The 24,478-nt window shown below is 35.7% G+C and overlaps 1 protein-coding gene across 1 annotated transcript in view; it reads right to left on the bottom strand.

The window, feature by feature from the left end:
- LOC136866284 (dentin sialophosphoprotein) overlaps positions 1-24,478 on the bottom strand; it is a 135,301-nt gene that overhangs the window by 13,740 nt on the left and 97,083 nt on the right. The window contains exon 6 of the mRNA XM_067143111.2: positions 17,089-17,210. Coding sequence (XP_066999212.2) covers positions 17,089-17,210 — 122 coding nt within the window. The remainder of the gene's footprint in view (positions 1-17,088; positions 17,211-24,478) is intronic.

Here is a 24,478-nt window from a genome sequence, read left to right as displayed (position 1 = left end):
ACCTATCCACCTGTCATGAAATCTGTTATTTAGAAGCCGATGGACATTAACACTGAAATGCGGAGGAGCTCCATCATGCATGAAGTACATGTCTCGTTGCACTTGTAAAGGCACATCTTCTAGCAGTACAGGTAGAGTATTCTATAAGCAAGCATGGATGGAAGAACATAAGGCCCTAACAAACAGTCAGAAACAAAGCCGGTACCCAAATTTTGACAGAAAAACTTTGTTAAATGATGTGCTTCAACACTTGCAAGAGTCCATATGTGGTGACTGAAAATTTACAATCTGATAACGTTGAAATTATGCCCCACCTGTGAACAACACAGTTGTACTAAGATCAGAGTTGACACATTCTTGAATAAACTATTCACAGAAGTGTACCTGTGCAGGAAAATCAGCTGCCGAGAAGCTTGGACATGCTGTAAATGGTACAAATACAACAGGTTCTTATGTAACACTTGCCAGACAGTCATGTGGTCAACATTACTTGTTGCACCTAATTGTCTTGCAGTTACATTAGGGTCGTCATCAACTCTATGAACAATTGCCTTCTCCAGTTGCGATGTCCTCGTCGTTTTAGGCCTCCCTTGGGGAGCTTGAAAAAGGGCACTCCCTAAGATTCACAAGGACAACATCCCTCTAAGAACGATAATTAATTTTAGGTCAGGTCACACCTACTAAGCAGCCCAGTTCATTCAAAGATTCCTTAAGAAACGTTTTGCCACACAAGCAAAGACAACTATCCTATCAGAACACAACTAAATTTTGTAATGATACCAAAAACCTAGCAATCCAACCTCATCACACCAGTGGCGAAGCATGAAATAAGTAAGGGGGTAGACGGATAATTTATTTAAAATTTAAACTAATCATATTATATATGGAATTTTGTTTTTGATGCATACAGATCTGTATTCAATATTATATTAATGACTCTGAGACTAAGACAAACCCTATAACAACCGATAACCCTGTGTACACTCGTTTTGTTTTTAAACACAGATTAAATAGGCAGCGGGGAGTTGTCAAACAACAACAACTAATGAAATAAAAAATATAGCAATATAATTTACTATTATGTAGATTTAATAAGAGAAATAAGAAATAAATAGATTTTCGTACAAGTCACCTTAAGCAATATTTTTGTAAATGAGTTCAATCCACCTATCCTTCGTTTCAGCAAATATATCTATTACTCTCGTCTTGAAGTTAGGCGTCTTACTAAGATGGCAAAGCAGTTCCTTCTCTATAGCTAGAGTTCCCAAGTTCAACAGTCTCTGGTTGGTCACTGAATTCCTTAAATATGTTTCTAATTTGTTTCAAGGCACTCATAGCACATTCACTAGAAACTCACGTTAATGGAATAGACAGCATCAGTTAAACTATTTTGTTGTTTCCATAGACACACTCTGGAGTTCATTATTAAGAATGGAAGCCAATAGTTGCTGGGGTTATAATACTGTAACTAATACTGGCGGGCAAGAAAATGCATGTACTTGAAACGTTTTGATGCTATCATTAATTTATTAGGTGTAAGTTTGCTATACTTCATATTTAATATTATTACTATTATTTTATTTTTAGATGTGTCTTATACTATAGTAAATTCAAATTAATTACATTAAAGTATGCCTGAGATGGTAGGCAATAAGGGCACCTTTATAACCGAGATCCAAATACCAGCCAATGAGAGCAAGAAGAGACGCTGGTAAGTCTGTTTACTGGACGGAGAAATCTCGCTATACGAAAGTCATAGTTCCACAGTCAGCACCTACAGATAGCATTAATGTTGCTCTATTCTGAAAGCTTTGAAAATCAAAGAACACAAAATACACAGAATAAACAGCATCTACTTTCGTGTAAGTGACGTGAGCCCGAGCATTGCTGAAGAGAGACGAAAATAAGTAAAGCGGGGAATACAATAATGTCATGTATGTGAAAATAATTAACGTTCTAAAAAATAATTGAATTAACTAGACAATATTTCGTTCACAAAATGTTAAGGGTACACGCTGTCTACCCTGTCTCCCCTGGCGCTTCGCTCCTGCATCACAATTTGGTATCCTTCGATATAAAGAGCATGTACCACAATATCCCCTTAAAAGACATCATATCCATCATACAAAACACCCTAAAACAACACAGCAAACTAAGTACAACATAAATAAAATAATTCACACTCAACAATAATTATTTCACTTTCAATGAGGTCCTATACCAATAAAATGGACTACCAATGGGCTCCAAAGAATCTGGTATATTTGCAGAGATCTACTTAGATCACTTAGAACACACCCAAATTAGTAAAACAGACCACAAATTTTTTACTGGTCAAGATATGTTGACGATGCCTTTGCGATCCTAAACGAAAAACACACCAACAGTCAAACAGTACTCAATGAACTAAATACCGTAAATTGAATCGCCATATTGTACAGTTCACACTAGAAACAGAATCTAATCGAACTTTGAATTATTTACATTTAATAATAACAAGGAATCAAGACCACCTATCATACACCATCTATAGAAAACTGACACACACCAATAACACCATAAAGCAGGAATCAGTATATCCTAACTCTCATAAAAGAACTTCTTTTTACAGCTTACTCCACAGGGCTTTATATAATAATGTTATTGGCTTTACGTCCCACTAACTACTTTTTCGGTTTTTGGGGACGCCAAGGAGCCTGAATTTAGTCCTGCAGGAGTTCTTTTACGTGCCAGTAAATCTATCGACACGAGGCTGATGTATTTGAGCACCTTCAAATACCACCGGACTGAGCCAGAATCAAACCTGCCAAGTTGGGGTCAGAAGGCCAGCGTCTCAACCATCTGAGCCACTCAGCCTGGCCCACAGGGCTTTTAACATCCCACTGTCCCAATCAAATCTAACACAAGAATTAGAAACCTTGTGATTAATAGCTTATACTAATGGATATAATAAAGAATTCATCCATAAAATAGTACACAAGATCCAACATAAACCAAAATCCACTCTAATCAAGGAAATGAAATGGAAGAACAGATACTCACCCTTCACATTCAACAATCATAGCATTCATCAAATTACCAATTTATTCACGAAGCACAAGGTCAAAATAGCCTTTAGAACGACTAACAACAACTTTCTCGAAGTAACGATATGTATACACCATTCTAAATACCCACTTTCCATTTCTTTACAGATATTCCATTCTTCTCACATTAACACCCGCACAATAGCCAATTATCACCACGAGATACCTACTTTCAACGTAACAACTGTCTACCTCAATCACAAAGGATTTTCCCTCAAGAATCAATAGACAAACATGTATACCACAATAAGTGTTGACGAGACATTTTCATTTTAACCAATATAAAAACATCTACAGCTCCTCATATTTTTAACAACGTAATATTTTAAATGTGAGTGTTGCCCAATTAGACTGACGACAACAAACAGGCAGTGAATAGGTCATTTGACGTCAAATGAGATTCCGTCATGTCTCAAATTTACATGCCAACAAATAAATCACCTCTCATTCAGAACATAGTCCAGTCTAGGAGTCAACACATTATTTTTAATATTAATTTGTTCAATTTACTTGAGCTCACAATTTTATAATGTATTTCCACAACAAGAATGACAATTCTCATTGCCTCTAAGAATTAACTAGACAATATTTCGTTCACAAAATGTTAAGGGTACACGCTGTCTACCCTGTCTCCCCTGACGCTTCGCTCCTGCATCACAATTCGGTATCCTTCGATTGGTGAAATACCAGATTATTTTAATCAAGTGCATGCGTCTTCGTTTATATGTGTGATTGTCAAATGTTTTCTGTAATTCATGTTTGTTGAGCTGAAGATGGTCCCAAAGGGACTGAAAGTGGTACTCAAACATTAAATATTGATATTGTACTCATAGTGTTGAGTGGTGGAACATCATTTGTAATATTATTCGAAACTAGGTAATCATCAATACGGAAAAGAAAATTATTAACTACGATTGATTTAAATACGTATTATATTAGGACATGTTTCAGTCTGCGAGATATTCTAATATATTTATATCTTACTAAGTACTGAATGGTGAAAATATAAAACATTCCAATTAAAGGAATAATTATTTTATTAGTTAAAATCAATACAGAAGAAACATGATATTCACCAATAGTAGTTATTATTATTATTTTATTAATACAACTTCCCCCATGAGGAGGCTGCCACAAGGACAAAGTATATCGACTACACAGTATGACAGATGGCAGGCATGAATATACTAACCAGGAGTTTGAATTATTTTGATTTTCACAACACAATATTATTGTGTAATTTATGATATAGTCTTGATTTAAATTAGCATTCTAAGGTTATACTAAGCTCACTGGACAAAAAAATAATCACCCATGGAGAAACCATTACAAGAATCATTTAATGCGTTATAACTCTACCTCTGGACTTGATAACCGAATGGATTCTGTTAGGAAGTGACTACACAAGGTAGTTCAGGTACGTTACATCCAGGTTAAGCTACTCGCTGAGGATTTGATTGCGTAATTCCACCAAACTGCAGGGACGCTGATGTCAGCCTTTTACCCGCTGATCCAACATGTCCCACAGATTTTCAGTGGGTTTAAGGTCAGGTGATTTTGTAGGCCAATCAAGATGTAATAGGGTGGGGGGTGTGTTCATAAAACCAGTCACATATGCGTCCAGCCCGATGAACTTTGCTGTTGTCATCTTGAAAAATTGGGGTATCAATAGCATACTCATCATTAAGATATTTACTGAAAGGCAACACCTTTTCAGCCAGAATGTTTAAATAAACATGCTGGTTCATGTTATTGGTCACCTTAGTGAGTAGGCCCAATCTATGATACAAAAAACACCCCCAAAACATTATAGACCCACCTCTGGCTCGAACCTGACCTTGCACACATCCAGAATGAAATGCTTCATTTGGCCTTCGGAACATTCGACAACGCGCGTCATTGGTACAGGCAAAAACATAATTTATCAGACCACTTTACATTCCGCCAGTCAGTTACTGTCCATGTTCGATGATTTCTAGCCCACTGAAGATGTGCAGCTTTGTGACTCTGTGACCAATTGTCTCTTGCGATGTGACTGACTCCAAATGTTCATTACATGCCATTCCTGTCACAATGATCCGCTAACAGGTTGGGATGGACCTTCACCCATGGAGAAATCATTGCAAGAATAATTTAATACGGTATAACTCCACCTCTGGACTTGATAACCGAATGGATTCTGTTAGGAAGTGAGTCTACAAGGCAGTACAGGTACGTCGCATCCAGGTAAGCTACTCGCGGCGCGGTGTTTACAACGTCAAGCGCTGTAGTTTCATACGCTGACTGATATTGAAGGATATATATATTCATTTTCGTCAACTAAGCAAATACTTGATCATTAATCTATCCTTCAATCTCCGTCAGCGTATGAAACTACAGCACTTGACGTTGTAAACACCGCGCCGATCTTTTGGAGCTTGCAAGTTACTTCGGTTGAGCTGCTTGTCTTCGGCTTCTTCATGACTTTAGATCTTCATATTTGGATTGTGTTGTGACTTTGTGCCTGACGGTGTATGCAGTCTGGCTCATTTAACTGTTCTCTGCTTTTCGTGAACATTATGACACAGTGCCAAACATTGTGTGTGCCGTGCTGATGCTCGGAAGATTATGCATTACTTCTTATAAGTGACTTACATTCCACTTTGTCTGAATTTTACAGTGCCTACCCCCGTCATTTTTATATCGCCTCTTCAACTGATATTGCATGGACTTGACCGTTAACCTCTTTCTTACTTATGCATTGTTTTTCGAGTAATAATCGGCTGATGATGACCCAGACTGGGGTCGAAACCGGTACCATTTCCACTTTTAATTAAATAAGAATGTAATCTCTACATCTCTTATTTACTTGTATTGAATAGGTTGAACTACCATATTTATTATTTCAATTTAACTACAATTTTGATGTCGTGTTTTGTGACCACTGCTTTTAGATACGTTGAACAGTCCGCTGTGAAATACCAACAAATCCAGCAAATTCACGCACTATATGGCCATGGGCATAGCAAAACATAATTGCCACTTTATGCCACTCTGTCATATCCTTACATCTACCCATGTTGACATACACTGTCCGCTTGAAACCTCAATGTCCACTGATCGCTACTGCCATATGCTCATGCAGAGGCAGTGCAAGTGCGGTTGAGTACGGAACTCATTCGCTGCACCACCTGTACAGGCTTAATGATCCATGTGTACATGCGCTCTACGGTGACTAATTTTTTGTCCGGTGAGCTTATCTTCGATGTGGAACATCAATTGTTAGGTAATGTTTCATTGTAAGCCATTTTCCGAACAGATAATGCATTGCCATGGATTTTTTTTTCTTCTCTGGAGTCATGTAGTGCCATCTTGCTTTTGTTGTGATGCTATTCTTACGCGTCAAGTGTGCTGAGAGCAATTACACTGACTGGCAAAATTAATTAATCACTTCAATTCTCAAAGGAAAAAGGATATTAAATTGAGGAACATTTGTTTTATTATTTACATTGATTATTTTCATGAAAAAAGTAACCAAGGGTAGCAAAAAAAGTAAGTAATGTTATTGCTACCCCCCCCCTTTAAAAAAAAATGCTATTTGCTAGAAAGATCTTTTGCCTCTACTTGCACCATATATGAGAAACCTGCATGTATTTTTAAATGGCGGAAGTGTAAAGTGTTGAACGTGAGGAAAGGAACATTGAGAACGACACAAACACCCAGTCCCCAGACCAGGGATATTAATCATTTACAATTAAAAATCCCCAACCTGGCCGGGAATCGAACGCAGGGCTGCCGGGTGACAGGCGGACGCATTGCCCCCTACACCGCGGGGCCGGACTATTACTACCCTTAGTTATGTAATTTTTCATGAAAGTAATCAATGTAAATGTTTCACAATTTAACAGGTTTTTTTTCCTTTGAATACTGAAGGCATACCTGCCAACTTTACAAAACCAAAAATCAGGAGATTTTGATTTGAAAATCAGGAAAAATCAGGAGAAATCAGGAGATACAATTGGTCAAAATTGCTTATTCTACATGTCTTGTGCAATACAGTACTACGATATATTTACAACACTTATTGTCTCAAAGCCCGACTTGCTATACGAGGTTACAAGGCTAAAAATTACACATCTCTATTCCCTCACAGGAAGTATGTGAGTGAGATGATCAGTCTCCGATAAGCCTACTGAAAATAGTATGAACTCATACCATACTCATGCCATTACTTAGCAAATGCATAGATTAATATATTGCATCAAGCGCCCACGTGATTATGCGAAGATCAAATAACTAGCTGATGTACCCTCCTTCGCTATGGAATTCTCAGAAAGACTGTCCTTATAGTTTTCCCAACTGAAGGCAACATGTCATTACAATGATTCCAGTATGAATGTCGCAATTAAAAGCAATGCTTTCATAAGAAATATTCGATAAAATGAAAACAGCACATTTTCTCACTTTTAGCTAAAACTACTACGGTGTCAATCTAACAGTTCAAAGTTTCAGAGTTAGAACGACCAGGCTGCAGACAGCCGTAAACACTCCTGTGTAATTATTCCGTTTAAGTGTGCACATTGCTCATTCAAATCGAATAGGTGGAATACTATAATGATCCAGTGTGTTACGTACCAGTAGTATCCGAAAATTTATGAACCACAGGAATGCCATGCTAAAGAAAGAGATCTAACTCCCCACTCCCCAGCTTCTTCCCGCCAATATTCAGGCAGGCTGTTATACTCGAAATGCAGCAGTAATTCCATCTATCGTAGATAAATGGCAGCAGAATACACAAAGCACGTCACAACAACAATGGTCAATGTAATGTTATTGTTGATCAATTTTATGGGCTTTCTATATTGGAGGCCTTCTCTTTAGTTTTCTTCCGAATCTGTGATATTACAGCATCTAATGTAAAGTGATTCGTCCTTTCTTTCATGACTCCCTCTTGTGTTATTATTCAAGCGATCGTTCCTTCAAGACTTTTTTCTCATTCTTATAATCATCTTCAAAATTTAATCACCACCACCAATATTATTATAGTCAGAACGGTAAAATTGAATAAGCAAATTATCACAAAAATAATTTATTCTATTATCACCACCTATTCAATACAAGCCACGTGCTATGTGAGTGAAATCTACATAATACTTTATACACTTCTCAGGGACATGTTTCACCCCTTGTTAGGGCATCATCAGCCTGTAGGTAACCTTAAGGTCAAATGTCTTAAACATTATCTATTCATACATGGATTACAATGAAAAGTATGTTACAGATTAATCCATGTATGAATAGATAATGTTTCAGACATTTGAACTTAAGGTTACCTACAAGCTGATGATGCCCTTAACAAGGGGCGAAACATGTCCCTGAGAAGTGTATAGAGTATTATGCAGATTTCATTCACGTAGCATGTGGCTTGTATTGAATAGGTGGTGATATTAGAATAAATTATTTTTGTGATAATTTGCTTAAGTCAGTTTCAATACGAATCATTCATGAGAACTGTCTCTTGCAAAACTGAATAAGACATAAATAATCAGAAATTGCATTCTCTGTAACTTTTGTTACGTAGTACTTTTCAATATGACCACTGGGATAGGTAATTAAAAATTAAATTTTTGGTACCTTCCCCTAAACTACCATTTTGAACAGAGTGAATAAAATTATTTATAGCATAGACTGTAGTTCCTTATTCCCTGACTTCACATAAAATTCTGTTCGTCCATTTTCTCGTACCTCGGCGCTGATATGGACTTAGCAAAAAAAAAAAAAAAAAAAAAAAAAAAAAAAAAAAAAAAAAAAAAAAAAAAAATTCCAAATTCATGAATGTGTCTTATCATAGCTGGTACAGTAAAAAATTTTCAGACATAAATGATAGGAAATTTAATAATATATAACTTTGGTTATGTAGTATTTATTGCTAGGGGCAATAATAACTTAAATATTTGAGAATTAAATTTTAGGCCTTCCCCTAAACTACCATTTCACTCAGCGTGAATACAATTATTTATGGCCTAGATTGTAGCGACTTATTCCCCGACGTTATATACCGATTTTCATAAAATTATTTTTAGCCATTTTTTCGTGATGAGCCTGCGTACATACATACATACATACAGACAGACAGAAATTACAGAAAATTAAAACGGGCATTTCCCCTTGCAACTATGGTCACGACCGGCACAGAAATATCATTCTTTTTAAATTCTGAGCAATGAACAGGCAAAACTGTTATTTTATTTATATTGAGATAAATTAAAATTAGTCAGAATTGTCTCCAAATGGCTCCTAAAATCTAGAAAAGTCACTAGTCGTTATCATTGAAATTATGTCACTAAATTACTAAGAAAGCGACTAGTCTCTAGAATCGACAAAAGAGGATAGAATCGACTCAACTGATGTGAACAAACACGAACATAGCACGCGAGAACGAGAGATTGACAATCGATATACGCGTTGCGATACACAGGTTTCAATAAACATCGCACATTCGCGCACATTTCTCGCATTAATAAACGTCGATATTTCGTTTGAAAGCGGCCAATGGGCGAAGGACTTCCGGCCATTGGCGTAAAAAAGCTGAAATGGCGGGCACAAATGTTTGAAATTCACTAAAAAATAAGCTAAAATCGGGAGAAAAGATAGAATAATCGGGAGGCGGGAAAAACTGTCGAAAATCGGGAGTCTCCCGCCTAAATCGGGAAAGTTGGCAGGTATGTGAAGGGATTCATTAATTTTGCCAGTCAGTGTAATTATAACTGTATCTGTTGGTGATTTGATTTATGTATTTTTCTCATGGATTATTTTAATTTTTATGAACTGTTGGGTTTTTAATTTTACTTTACTAAATGTGGGTGTTATTTGATTTATGAAGGTTAATAAATTGCATTGTGTATTTTCTTGAACCACACCAAAGTGAATATAATTTTAATAAAGTGATGAAATGAAAATGAAATGGTGTATGGCTTTTAGTGCCGGGAGATCCCAAGAGGAGTTCGGCTCGCCAGGTGTAGGTCTTTTAATTTGACTCCCGTAGGCGACCTGCGCGTCGTGATGAGTATGAAATGATGATGAAGACAACACATACACCCAGCCTCCATGCCAGGGAAATCAACCAATGATGGTTAAAATTCCCGACCCTGCCGGGAATCGAACCCGGGACCCCTGTGACCGAAGGCCAGCACGCTAACCATTTAGCCATGGAGCCGGACAATATAGTGATTAATTAATTTTAACTAAATTATTTTCTATTTTAATTATCTCATTTTTTTGTATTTAATTTTTTTTGTTACCACTTTCAACACTATGCCCATATGGGATACGGGCACACTGCTTTCCTGGTTGTGGACAGCGTCCATATAATATACAGGTGTGATTTTTGCGCATTTATAGGCAGCTGAATGTATCCCATATGGTTTCCGACCCTTACTTGGAGGTAGTAATTTATCTAGAGTCCACTAGAATGAAGAAGTTATCGGGAAGTTCAAACTGAAACTATGTAAAGGGTAGTGTCCCTTTGCTGTGACCTCTCGATATGCCAGGTGCTGAGCGCACCAAATCTGTCAGCTGTATTACTGTATAAACATGTCCTCACGCCAGCTCAATTATAGTGATATCTTTGATATTTTATCCGGAGAAGCAGGTTCAGAAATAGATGACAGTGATGAATACTCTGCTTAGGAACCAGATAACATACATCAAGTGATAGTTTGGGCTCGATTTTTATTTCTAACGTCACTTTTGAGTGCAAGTTCCTTTTAGCTGCATTATTTTACTCCAAATACAAATGACAGAAATATTCACCTCTTCATCAATTTGGGCTTAATTTTTTGTTTAGACGAAGTTGGAGTGTGCATAGCCCAATGTTTTCAGGGCTACTATACCAAAACAAACTATTCCTAAATAGGTACATTTTGTATTCCAAATGTAACTGTGTTTATTTGTGGCTTAAGTAGCCACATTAAATTATTTATTTTTATTGTTTGAGCAGGCTTATTGAAAAAAAAACTTGAATGTAAAAAATTTATAAGGTTCATGGTGTGGGTTACTGTAGTCACGTCCTAGTTCGTGAACCACAGGCAACGGCTGAGTGGCCTAGTAAGTGGTCCTGAGAGTCGGGATACCAGTTGCTATGGAATGGGAATGGGTATCTCGGACATATTCTGAGTCATGGCCCCCCTTGTGGTCAGGCGGCTAGGACTATACAATTCACCGGTGGTCCATAACCCGTTAGAAGAGAGATCCTCACTTGGACTATGTGCAAGTAGGGTAGCATACTGCTTCATGAATTTACTGAGCTCAGAACACTTTAAGCAGGCCTCGGACCTATGGGAGTAACGGAGTCCCACTCCCATTTGACAGGCGAGGGATTCCTTGGAAACAACTTGGCGAACGAAATGGAATTCGATGGGGAGCTATCAATATTAATGGGGCTTATGGAAGAAAGAAAGAAGAACTGGCTGAGTCAGCAAAGAGGATGCATCTCGATGTGCTAGGAGTAAGTGATATTCGGGTAAGGGGAGATAACGAGGAAGAGATAGGAGATTATAAAGTGTACTTGACGGGTGTTAGAAAGGGAAGGGCAGAGTCTGGGATAGGGCTCTTTATCACGAATACCACTGCAAGCAACATAGTTTCTGTTAGGCACGTAAATGAGCGAATGATGTGGGTAGATTTGTCAGGTGGAGGAATTAGGACTAGAATTGTGTCCATGTATTCACCATGTGAGGGTGCAGATGAGGATGTTGACAAGTTTTATGAGGCATTGAATGACATCATGGTCAGGGTCAACGGCAAGGATAGAATAGTGCTAATGGGCGATTTCAATGCGAGAGTTGGGAATAAAACTGAGGGATACGAAAGGGTGATTGGTAAATGTGGAGAAGATATGGAAGCTAATGGGAATTGGAAGCGTTTGCTGGACTTCTGTGCTAGTATGGGTTTAGCAGTTACAAATACATTCTTCAAATATAAGGCTATTCACCGCTACATATGGGAGGCTAGGAGTACCAGATCCATAATAGACTATATCTTAACCGACTTCGAATTCAGAAAATCTGTTAGGAATGGGAGTTTTACGGGGATTTTTCGATGATACAGACCACTATCTGATCTGTAGTGAACTAAGTATCTCTAGGCCTAGGGTAGAGAAAGTGAAATCTGTCTGCAAACGAATAAGGGTAGAAAATCTCCAGGACGAGGAAATTAGACAGAAGAACATGGATATGATTAGTGAGAAATTTCAAACAGCGGAGTGTAAGCAGGTTCAGGGTATAGAAAGTGAATGGGTGGCATACAGGGATGCTGTAGTAGAAACAGCAAGGGAATGCCTAGGAGTGACTGTGTGTAAAGATGGGAAAAGGCGAACATCTTGGTGGAATGATGAAGTGAGAGTTGCTTGTAAACATAAAAAGAAGACTTATCAGAAATGGCTCCAAACAAGGGCCAACACAGACAGGGATTTGTACGTAGATGAAAGAAACAGAGCGAAACAAATAGTTGTTGAATCCAAAAAGAAGTCGTGGGAAGATTTTGGTTACAACCTGGAAAGGCTAGGTCAAGCAGCAGGGAAATCTTTCTGGACAGTAATAATGAATCTTAGGAATGGAGGGAAAAAGGAAATGAACAGTGTTTTGAGTAATTCAGGTGAACTCATTATAGATCCCAGGAAATCACTGGAGAGGTGGAGGGAATATTTTGAAGAACTTCTCAACGTAAAAGGAAATCATCCTGGTGGTGTTGCGAACAGCCAAGCTCATGGGGAGGAGGAAAATGATGTTGGTGAAATTAAGCTTGAGGAAGTGGAAAGGATGGTAAATAAACTCCATTGTCATAAAGCAGCAGGAATAGATGAAATTAGACCTGAAATGGTGAAGTACAGTGGGAAGGCAGGGATGAAATGGCTTCATAGAGTAGTAAAATTAGCATGGAGTGTTGGTAAGGTACCTTCAGATTGGACAAAAGCAGTAATTGCACCTATCTATAAGCACAGGAACAGGAAGGATTGCAACAACTATCGAGGTATCTCTGTGATTAGTATACCAGGCAAAGTATTCACTGGCATCTTGGAAGGGAGGGTCCGATCAGTCGTTGAGAGGAAGTTGGATGAAAACCAGTGTGGTTTCAGACCACAGAGAGGCTGTGAGGATCAGATTTTCAGTATGCACCAGGTAATTGAAAAACGCTACGAGAGGAATAGGCAGTGGTGTTTATGTTTCGTAGATTTAGAGAAAGCATATGACAGGGTACCGAGGGAAAAGATGTTCGCTATACTGGGGGACTATGGAATTAAAGGTAGATTATTAAAAGCAATCAAAGGCATTTATGTTGACAATTGGGCTTCAGTGAGAATTCATGGTAGAATGAGTTCTTGGTTCAGGGTACTTACAGGGGTTAGACAACGCTGTAGTCTTTCACCTTTGTTGTTCGTAATTTAAATGGATCATCTGCTGAAGGGTATAAAATGGCAGGGAGGGATTCAGTTAGGTGGAGATGTAGTAAGCAGTCTGGCCTATGCTGACGACTTGGTCTTAATGGCAGATTGTGCCGAAAGCCTACAGTCTAATATCTTGGAACTTGAAAATAGGTGCAATGAGTATGGTATGAAAATTAGCCTCTCGAAGACTAAATTGATGTCAGTAGGTAAGAAATTCAACAGATTTGAATGTCAGATTGGTGATACAAAGCTAGAACAGGTTGATAATTTCAAGTATTTAGGTTGTGTGTTCTCCTAGGATGGTAATATAGTAAGTGAGATTGAATCAAGGTGTCGGAAAGCTAATGCAGTGAGCTCGCAGTTGCGATCAACAGTATTCTGTAAGAAAGAAGTCAGCTCCCAGACGAAACTATCTTTACATCGGTCTGTTATCAGACCAACTTTGCTTTACGAGAGCAAAAGCTGGGTGGACTCAGGATATCTTATTCATAAGTTAGAAGTAACAGACATGAAAGAAGCAAGAATGATTGCTGGTACAAACAGGTGGGAACAATGGCAGGAGGGTACTCGAAATGAGGAGATAAAGGCTAATTTAGGAATGAACTCGATGGATGAAGCTGTACGCATAAACCGGCTTCGGTGGTGGGGTCATGTTAGGCGAATGGAGGAGGATAGGTTACCCGGGAGAATAATGGACTCTGTTATGGAGGGTAAGAGAAGTAGAGGGAGACCAAGATGACGATGGTTAGACTCGGTTTCTAACGGTTTAATGATAAGAGGTATAGAACTAAATGAGGCCACAATACTAGTTGCAAATCGAGGATTGTGGCGACGTTTAGTAAATTCACAGAGGCTTGCAGACTGAACGCTGAAAGGCAGAACAGTCTATAATAATAATGTATGTATGTATGTATTTTTTAATGTTTTTCATAAGACTAGTATAATTAGATATGTACTTCTGGATTGCTGACACCTACATATGATGAAAAAAAGTCAAGTATGTACTATGTGCAATATTGTATTAAAATTCAGGAAAAATACCCATTTCATGGCAAAGGTTCATGTTAAAATATGGTAGTGTTGAAAGGGTTAATTTTCTTGGATCAAAAATCACTTAATTTTATTACATTTAGCCTCTAATAAATGGAAAATGGTGTTTTTATGTTTAATGTCAGTCAGATGAGTGTGTTTGTATCCCTGTTTATTTATTTAGGCCCATGCCTCTTTGGTTTTACCTGTGGGTTGAGCTACAGTGTTCCACCTTGTGTGCTTACTAGGCCAGTAGTAAGTACTTGGAGATGCCTTGATGCTTACGACTGCATCATGATACATGAAACATATGATAGCCATAATGGCCATTCTGGATTGCAGCTTTCAAAGCTTAAGGATTGTTCTGCGTTCAATATTAATCAATATTGGGTATGGCTAGTTGGAAATTGATACTGGTAATTAGAATAACAATGGTACTTAAATGAATAGCAGAACTTTAATGTATATATACATAAAATTAGAGTATTGTCTGACATTGCTCAGAATTAAAAAAGAATAGTATTTCAGTATTGGCGGTGTCCACAGTAAATCATGTCTGTCTGTATGTACGCGTATCACGGGAAAATGCCTGAACATAATTGAATGAAAATCAGTATATTAAGTCAGGATATAAGGCAAAATAGTCTAGGCTATAAATAATTTTATTCATGTTGGGTGAAATGGTAGAGGAAGGCCTAAAATGTAATTCTCAAATATCATCGTTACTGGTGGTCTTGGCAATAAAGAGTAATAGATAATACAATTTCCGATTATTTATGTCGTATACAGTTTTACCGTGCCAGCTATGATTACAGAGCTATTCATAATTTAGACTTTTGTTGGTTAATCCATATCAACGCCGAACATCACTAATGTGGAAATATTGTTTAATTGTGTTAACTGGTAATGGTGATGGTTTTTGTCATGATTGTCTTAAGGTGAAAAACCATGTGTTCATCAGACCATATGGGCAAGGAAAATGAGAAAAATGTCGTAAAGGAACGTGACGGAAGGTGGAAGGAAGACCCCCTTTACATTGGATAGCCTAAAATCACATTTGGAAAAAACTAAATATGAAGGCCTACAATATCGAAAGCCTGTAAAATTGATCACAATAACATTACATTGGCTATTGTTTGTTGTGATGTGCTTTGTCTTCTCAGCTGCCACTCCTCTACAATAGATGGCACTGCTGCTGCATGTGCAGTAGAACAGCCTGGCTGAATATTGGCTGGAAGTAGTTGGGGAGTTAAGATAACTTTCTTGTTTTTAACATGCCATTCCTCTGGTTTATACATGTTTCAATAACTACACCCTGGTTAATCATATATTTAAGCTATTCGATCGCTACTATGAGGTGCTGATAGGAATGAAGAGTGCACACACTTAACAGAAAATGACACCCCTGCCTGTGGCCAGGTAATTTCAGCTGTGGAACTTGGCAATGTTAGAATGCCAGGGTAGAACTGCTTGTGAAAAGTGAGAAAATGGGCCGTTTTTTATTTGATCGAGCATTTCATATGACAGCATTGCTTTTAAATGCGACATTCCAACTTGTTAATCTTCTGACAAGAATATGAACGTCATTGTAATGACTTATGTCAAGTTCAGTTTAATATTTGTTTGCATCTGTTACAGCATCATGGGAAAATGGATGGGTGATTTACATGAAACTTAGTATTTCAGTTTAGAATAAGGTCAACTATGATCTTAGCTGTAAGTTCAAAAGTTCAATGTATCCCTCATACGTTTTTTTTTTTTTTTTACATGAAAACAACTCGTGGAGTTTTTTGTTCTATACCTTTTACCAATATGCCAAAAATAAGGTAAACATTAGTGTCAGTCGTGTGAAGATCCATAACTAACTTTGGAGACTGTAAAGAGAATTGCTATGGAGATCTTTCTGGAAATGTTTTAAAGGCTTTATACATTTGTCAGTATTTTCTAAATATTAACCTGATACTTGGCTTTCTTTTATACCAAAGAGATCAAATCAAGATCAGGAGAAAAAAAAAAAAACCGTAAGGGGTCACAGAGAACAGGGAAACGAGTATATCACAGCAAGCCACTGACAGGGAGAAATTTGAGGGATGGACAAACATGTAAAAATGCACTGCTTGTTCCATCAATGATGGGGCACTACAACTAGTAACTTATATTTGTGTTTGACACACTCAGAACACTATAAAATAACACTGTATTAATTTACAGGTATACAGGTATACTGAATACTCTGGAAGTAACCTTTTAAAGGGCCAACATATCTTTAAATATATCTTTTATATGAATGCTATATTAATGTTTGATGAACTTATATTAATTGAGTGGACACTGGAAAAGAATGGCTTCATTCTTAATAAACTTTAATGTATATCATTAATATATAGTTATGTCACATATAATTAGTGTATTTAAGTATGATCAAATAAAAAAAATTACCTCTAGCCAAAAATACTATGAATCCCATTTCCTACTCTCTTCCACATTAAAGAGTACTTTAATACTTTCCCTTGATGTTACATTTTTCTGAGAATATAAATAATATCTTACCTTCCACCTGCGTAGAAGAAAATTGTCCATGTTTATGTTGACTAAAGAGAGGTCGGGGTTTGAATAAATCTTCGTTGTTGTTAACTTGATCATGTCTGGCAGGTGTCCCCGCAGCACTGCTCCTAAATGATAAAAACATTCATGTTGAATGTTAGTCATATTTCTACTTTTCAATACAGGATACTGAACACTCTGGAAGTAATCTTTTAAAGGGCCAACATATCTTTAAATATATCTTTTATATGAGTGTTGAGTGTGTATATGTACACTCAAACATTACATTTTGCATGTCTTGTGGAGTTCAGGTGCTTATGGCTATGGACAGGTGCACACATCACCACTGCAACATATCAAATACATGCAATAATACACTTAACCGAGTCTAATACAGAAACTGAATAAATATGTACATGTCCGGCTCCATGGCTAAATGGGGTCCTGAGTTCGATTCCCGGCAGGGTTGATTCCCCTGGCATAGGGACACCATTCTCACTGCAGCACAATTGTCAACATAAATGCCTTTGATTGATTTTAATAATCTACCCTTAATTCCATAGTCCCTCAGCACGACGAACATCTTTTCCCTCGGTACCCTGTCATATGCTTTCTCTAGATCTACGAAACATAAACACAACTGTCTATTTCTCTCGTAACACTTTTCAATTACCTCGTGCATAGTAAAAATCTGATCCTCATAGTCCCTCTGTTGTCTGAAACCACACTGGATTTCATCCAACTTCCTCTCAACCAACGAGTACACCCTCCCTTCCAAGATGCCAGTGAATACTTTGCCTGGTATACTAATCAATGAGATACCTCGATAGTTGTTGCAATCCTTCATGTTCCCTTGCTTATAGATAGGTGCAATTACTGCTTTTGTCCAATCTGAAGCTGCTTTACCAACACTCCATACTAATCTTACTACTCTATGAAGCCATTTCATCCCTGCCTTCCTGCTATATTTCACCATTTCAGGTCTAATTTCATCTATTCCTGTTGCTTTATGACAATGGAGTTTATTTGCCATCCTTTCCACATCCTCAAACATAATTTCACCAACATAATTTTCTTCCTCCTCATGACCTTCGTTGTTTGCAATACCATCAGGAAGATTTCCTTTTATGTTGAGAAGATTTTCAAAATACTCCCTCCACTTGTCCAGTAATTTCCTGGCATCTATTATGACTTCACCTGAATTACCCAAGACACTGTTCATTTTCTTTAACCTCCCTCCCTTCCTAAGATTCTTTATTACTGTCCAGAAAGGTTTCCCTGCTGTTTGACCTAGCCTTTCCAGGTTATTACCAAAATCTTCCCATGATATTTCTTTTGGGATTCAACAATTATTTGTTTCGCTCCGTATCTTTCATCTACATACAATTCCCTGTCTGCATCAGCCCTTGTTTGGATCCACTTCTGATAAGCCTTCTTTTTACGTTTACAAGCTGCTCACACTTCATCATTCCACCAAGATGTTTGCTTTTCCCATTTTTACACACAGTCGTTCCTAGGCATTCCCTTGCTGTTTCTACTACAGCATCCCTGTATGCCACTCATTCTCTTTCTATGTCCTGAACCTGCTTACTGTGCACTGTTTCGCTCTGCTGTTTGACTGTGCACTGTTCAAAAATTCTCACTAATCATATCCATGTACTTCTGTCTTATTTCCTCATCCTGAAGATTTTCTACCCTTATTCGTTTGCAAACAGATTTCACTTTCTCTATCCTAGGCCTAGAGGTACTTGGTTCACTATAGATCAGATAGTGGTCTGTATCATTGAAAAATCCCCGGAAAACCCATACATTCCGAACAGACTTCCTGAATTCGAAGTCGGTTGGATCTGGTACCCCTGGCCTCCCATGTGTAGCAGTGAATAGCCTTATGCTTGAAGAATGTATTCGTAGCTGCTAAACCTATACTAGCACAGAAGTCCTGCAAATGCTTCCCATTTCCATTAGCTTCCATATCTTTCCTACATTTACCAATCACCCTTCAGTTCTAGTTCTATTTCCATCTCTCACATTGAAATTGCCTATTAGCACTATCTTATCCTTGCTGCTGACCCTGACTACAATGTCATTCAATGCTTCATGAAACTTGTCAACTTCATCCTCATCTGCACCCTCACATGGTGAATGCACCGAGACAATTCTCATACTAATTCCTCCAACTGTCAAATCTACCCACATCATTCGCTCATTTATGTACCTAACAGAAACTATGTTGCATGCAATAGTATTCCTGATAAACAGTATACTTAAAAAGGAATGTCAAATTTTCCACCTTTACAATACTATTAAAAAAATTATTTAATTTATATTACATTTAAAAAATAATGGATCATGTTTCATCTATCTTGTAGACATCATCAGCCAAAACGTTTTAAGAATAAGAACAAAGGACAAGGGCGAAAACACATTAAAAATAATTCGGACTAACAAATGCTTCAGTTAAAATGTTGAAGAATATGCTGGAGTGTTCTGGGCACAACACTAGAACACTGTTAAAAGTGAAAATTAAAATGCTGAATACATGAGATGGTTCAATAAAATTGGTAATAGAGTCCTCCTTAATGTGATGATGCTGTGTTGACATACAGATTGCCGATGCATCGGTGGAAACTCGATAATATGGAGCACAATGTTTAGTTCCAGTAGAATGAAGATAATTGTTAAACATGTGTTAAACATAAGTGAGGGTTCTAGTAAAATGGTACTGAGTTCGTCTGATTGGCGTGATGATGTTAACAATTCTCGATAAATACCTCTGTTCAGCTGATGATGATGCAGTATAGCGTCAAAACTAGTTCCGAATAAATGTAATATGTTGTAATTTACATCTACACAACAAATTGTATAGTATTGAATAAGATGGACCCTAAAACTTTTTAAAGCTTTGTAAACAGTCCTACCCCATACTCTGCCCTTCTCTTTTTAACACCCGTCAAGTACACTTTATAATCTCCTATCCCTTCCTCGTTATCTCCCCTTACCTGAATATCACTTACTCCTAGTACATCCAGATGCATCTTCTTTGCTGACTCAGCTAGTTCTACTGTCTTTCTTCCATAAGCCCCATTAATATTGATAGCTCCCCAACGAATTCCATTTTGTTTGCCAAGTTGTTTCCAAGCAATCGCTCGCCTGTCAAATGAGAGTGGGACTCTATTACTCCCATAGGTCCGAGGCTTGCTTAAAATGTTCTGAGCTTTGTAAATTCATGAAGCAGGATGCTACACTACATACACATAGTCCAAGTGAGGATCTCTCCTCTATCAGATACAGCATTGACAGCACTTTCCTCACCCATCCTTCAAGAGCAGTTTATAATGTGTTCATGCAAGTTGAAAGTGCAGTGGAACAAAATCTCTCCTGTGAACATAGTCTATCGGGCAATATATTGTACCCGTTTAAATGGTGCCTGATCAAATTTGGGGAAGCTGGAGTAATTTTTGTAACAGAACATTGGTTTATAAGTGACCATGCATCAGCTGTTACCGTGCCGTGCTGCTGCGGGCGAGTGTGAACTAGGTCAACAGGCCGGTGAAGGTCGCCACGTTACGCAGTTACGTCACCTAGTGCACCGACAGCCGAGAGGGGAACGATATTCTGGAGAAATCTACTTGCCGGTGTGTAGAACGAATCACGTCACAAGAAGGTCAACAGCCAATGAAAATCGAGGAAGGTGCTGGAAGGTCTTAAGGTCTTTCTAGAAAGAAGTCAAAGCAGAGTCTCTAAGGAAGAGTTGAAGAGAACATTACAGTCTCGAAGGGAGAATCGAACAGAAGAGTAATACAGTCGTCTGGAAGAACATCGTATAATATTAACCTCTAGGGAGAAGATGAATGTTCGCGAACAGTGTTATTAACTGTCTATTTCTTGTATGGCACAACCACTGTTTTATTTGAGTGCTAGTTCAACTTTTCGCCAGCCTGATTCAGTATAGGGCAAGGTTGTTACAGCCGCACATTTCACCGTGTGGAACTTGCGAAACCACACACAGTTTGTGCGTTCATTTACGCCGAGTGTTGCAGTGGAAATCTATGGAATGTCTCATTGGAAATTATAAGGGAAGTGAACTATCTGAAGTGAATATTCGAGAGGAAACCTGGCCTATAAAACATCGTAGTACCAGTAATAATGTTCCGTCAGCTTCAAAACTTACTGTAATCTTGTGAATGTGTTCAGAATTCGAAGCTTGGGGTAAAACTGAACCTGAGTGTACATCATTGTGCCAGTTAAGTGTCGTAAATAATTTAGTGGTATACAACTAGTGTGGATCCTATTTTCTGATACAAAATTTCAGTTTCAGCTACCTCTGTGAAGACTAGCCGACAGCATGCAACGAACGAGAGGAAAATCCTGGAATTTTCTGGAACATTGTTGGAGTGATTTAACGCTGCTGTACGTAGCCGTAGTCATGATGGGTTAAGCCACAGTGTGCATGCCACCGCGATGAACTTGTCTGTCTATAAGCCTCCATAGCGCAAGAAGAGGACGCCGACGCCCATAGCTGCATCCCGACGCCAAGGATTTCCATCGGAACCATAAGTACCATTGTAAAATTTCTTCTCTTTCAGTAGAGGACTAGTAGATTGTATTCTTGCTTAGAGGAGTGTAGTTTCTTGTGAAATGTTGTACTTAAATGGTGATGGTAGAGTATTCATGCATTCTTTGATTTATGGTTTCTACATTTTCTATCTTTGCATTCTCTTGGAATAATGTTTATGTTTTTGATTCGGTGATAAGTAATCCCAGTTGCCAGTGAGTTTTACAAGGTCATGAATAATTAAGATCCTCAAAAGGAATTATGGGGGATTAAGGCCTAAAAATAAGCATAATGAAGTTTTTTCAGAGTCAAATATTCTGCCATTCCATAAACAAATTGCATTTTCATCAGCAGTCTTTATGTATAAGCTAGACAGGAAATTAACCCATTCTACTGTTAACTTCTCCCATTTTAGTGAAATTCATGGATATGAAACTAGAGGATCATTAAGGATATATCCCTCTCATTCTAATTCAGTAAAGTACGGAGTGAAAGGCACAGAATCATCAATGTTTAGGGAATATAATGTGTTGCCTCCTGTTATAAAATACTCTAAATCGGTTATATGTTTTAAGAAAAAACTGAAGGAATATTACTCTTTTACAGATATCTTAATATAATCTCTATATAACTTGCTTTAATTAATACAATAATATATATACGGTCCATATTTAGTATATTACAGCCATGCAATATCTGAATATACTTCTGAAAAACTATGATCCTAACATGTAAAAAAAAAAAATGTACTTGTCACTTTACAGAAAAGCCATTGTATATGAAATGTAATTATTGTGTTGCCTTAAAAAAGTATGCACTGTATTGTCCCTATCACAAGCCAGAGGCTCATGGGACCTTTTGTAATAAATAAATAAATAAATAAATAAATAAATAAATAAATAAATAAATAAATAAATAAATAAATAAATAAATAAATAAATAAATAAATAAATAAATAAATAAATAAATAAATAAATAAATAAATAAATAAATAAATAAATAAATAAATAAATAAATAAATAAATAAATAAATAAATAAATAAATAAATAAATAAATAAATAAATAAATAAATAAATAAATAAATAAATAAATAAATAAATAAATAAATAAATAAATAAATAAATAAATAAATAAATAAATAAATAAATAAATAAATAAATAAATAAATAAATAAATAAATAAATAAATAAATAAATAAATAAATAAATAAATAAATAAATAAATAAATAAATAAATAAATAAATAAATAAATAAATAAATAAATAAATAAATAAATAAATAAATAAATAAATAAATAAATAAATAAATAAATAAATAAATAAATAAATAAATAAATAAATAAATAAATAAATAAATAAATAAATAAATAAATAAATAAATAAATAAATAAATAAATAAATAAATAAATAAATAAATAAATAAATAAATAAATAAATAAATAAATAAATAAATAAATAAATAAATAAATAAATAAATAAATAAATAAATAAATAAATAAATAAATAAATAAATAAATAAATAAATAAATAAATAAATAAATAAATAAATAAATAAATAAATAAATAAATAAATAAATAAATAAATAAATAAATAAATAAATAAATAAATAAATAAATAAATAAATAAATAAATAAATAAATAAATAAATAAATAAATAAATAAATAAATAAATAAATAAATAAATAAATAAATAAATAAATAAATAAATAAATAAATAAATAAATAAATAAATAAATAAATAAATAAATAAATAAATAAATAAATAAATAAATAAATAAATAAATAAATAAATAAATAAATAAATAAATAAATAAATAAATAAATAAATAAATAAATAAATAAATAAATAAATAAATAAATAAATAAATAAATAAATAAATAAATAAATAAATAAATAAATAAATAAATAAATAAATAAATAAATAAATAAATAAATAAATAAATAAATAAATAAATAAATAAATAAATAAATAAATAAATAAATAAATAAATAAATAAATAAATAAATAAATAAATAAATAAATAAATAAATAAATAAATAAATACATAAATACATAAATAAATAAATAAATAAATAAATAAATAAATAATAAAAAGAATAAAATGTGGTCATAATAATCATGACGAGGAGGATGAGATTAAATATAGGAGTAAAATACTAATAAATCGAAGGCTTAATGAACTATTAGTATTGTGATATGACATATCAGAAGGGATGGTAACTGAAGTGTACTAGAAGCAGCTCATCGAGAAGACGTTTTCTAGGAGCCATAGTAGGAAAAATAAAAATAATTATTATTATAATAATAATGAAAGTCGGGTATTTGACTGGTTGTTGAGAATAAAATTGAACGATATTGTGATGGTGGATTTTACGATGAAGTTGACGATATGGGACCACTAGGGTGCATGTCAGTCATAGTGATTATGAAGAATTATAGTGATGATAGTGATTTATGGTAATTTGATAATATTTAGGGACAAATAATAGTTCTTTCCTTCGCTCAACAACCGATATTGAATAATGTATGACTTGCTTATTATTAGCCTTTCCTAGGGCTCACAGATGCATCTTTCCGATGATGGTGGTGATTATTTCTTCAAGATTAATTTAGTCATCCTATTTCGTCTTGTAACAATAGTCTTGATGAATTCTTATTATGATCGGTTCATGCTATAAGGGTCTTCAATAAAATTTACGAGGAGAGTATAATAATAAATGAATAATAATAATAATAATAAAGTATGATAGTTTCAACTGCGTGATAAACCTGCCTATAAACTGTTGGTGTGATTATGTTGTTACGTGACAGTTATCCATGTCGTTCCAGGAATGCTTA

This window comes from Anabrus simplex, chromosome 3 (assembly GCF_040414725.1).
Source record: "Anabrus simplex isolate iqAnaSimp1 chromosome 3, ASM4041472v1, whole genome shotgun sequence".
Taxonomy (NCBI): Eukaryota; Metazoa; Arthropoda; class Insecta; order Orthoptera; family Tettigoniidae; genus Anabrus; species Anabrus simplex.
Note: the sequence above shows the minus strand (reverse complement) of the source record. Positions and strands in the feature narration are given on the sequence as shown.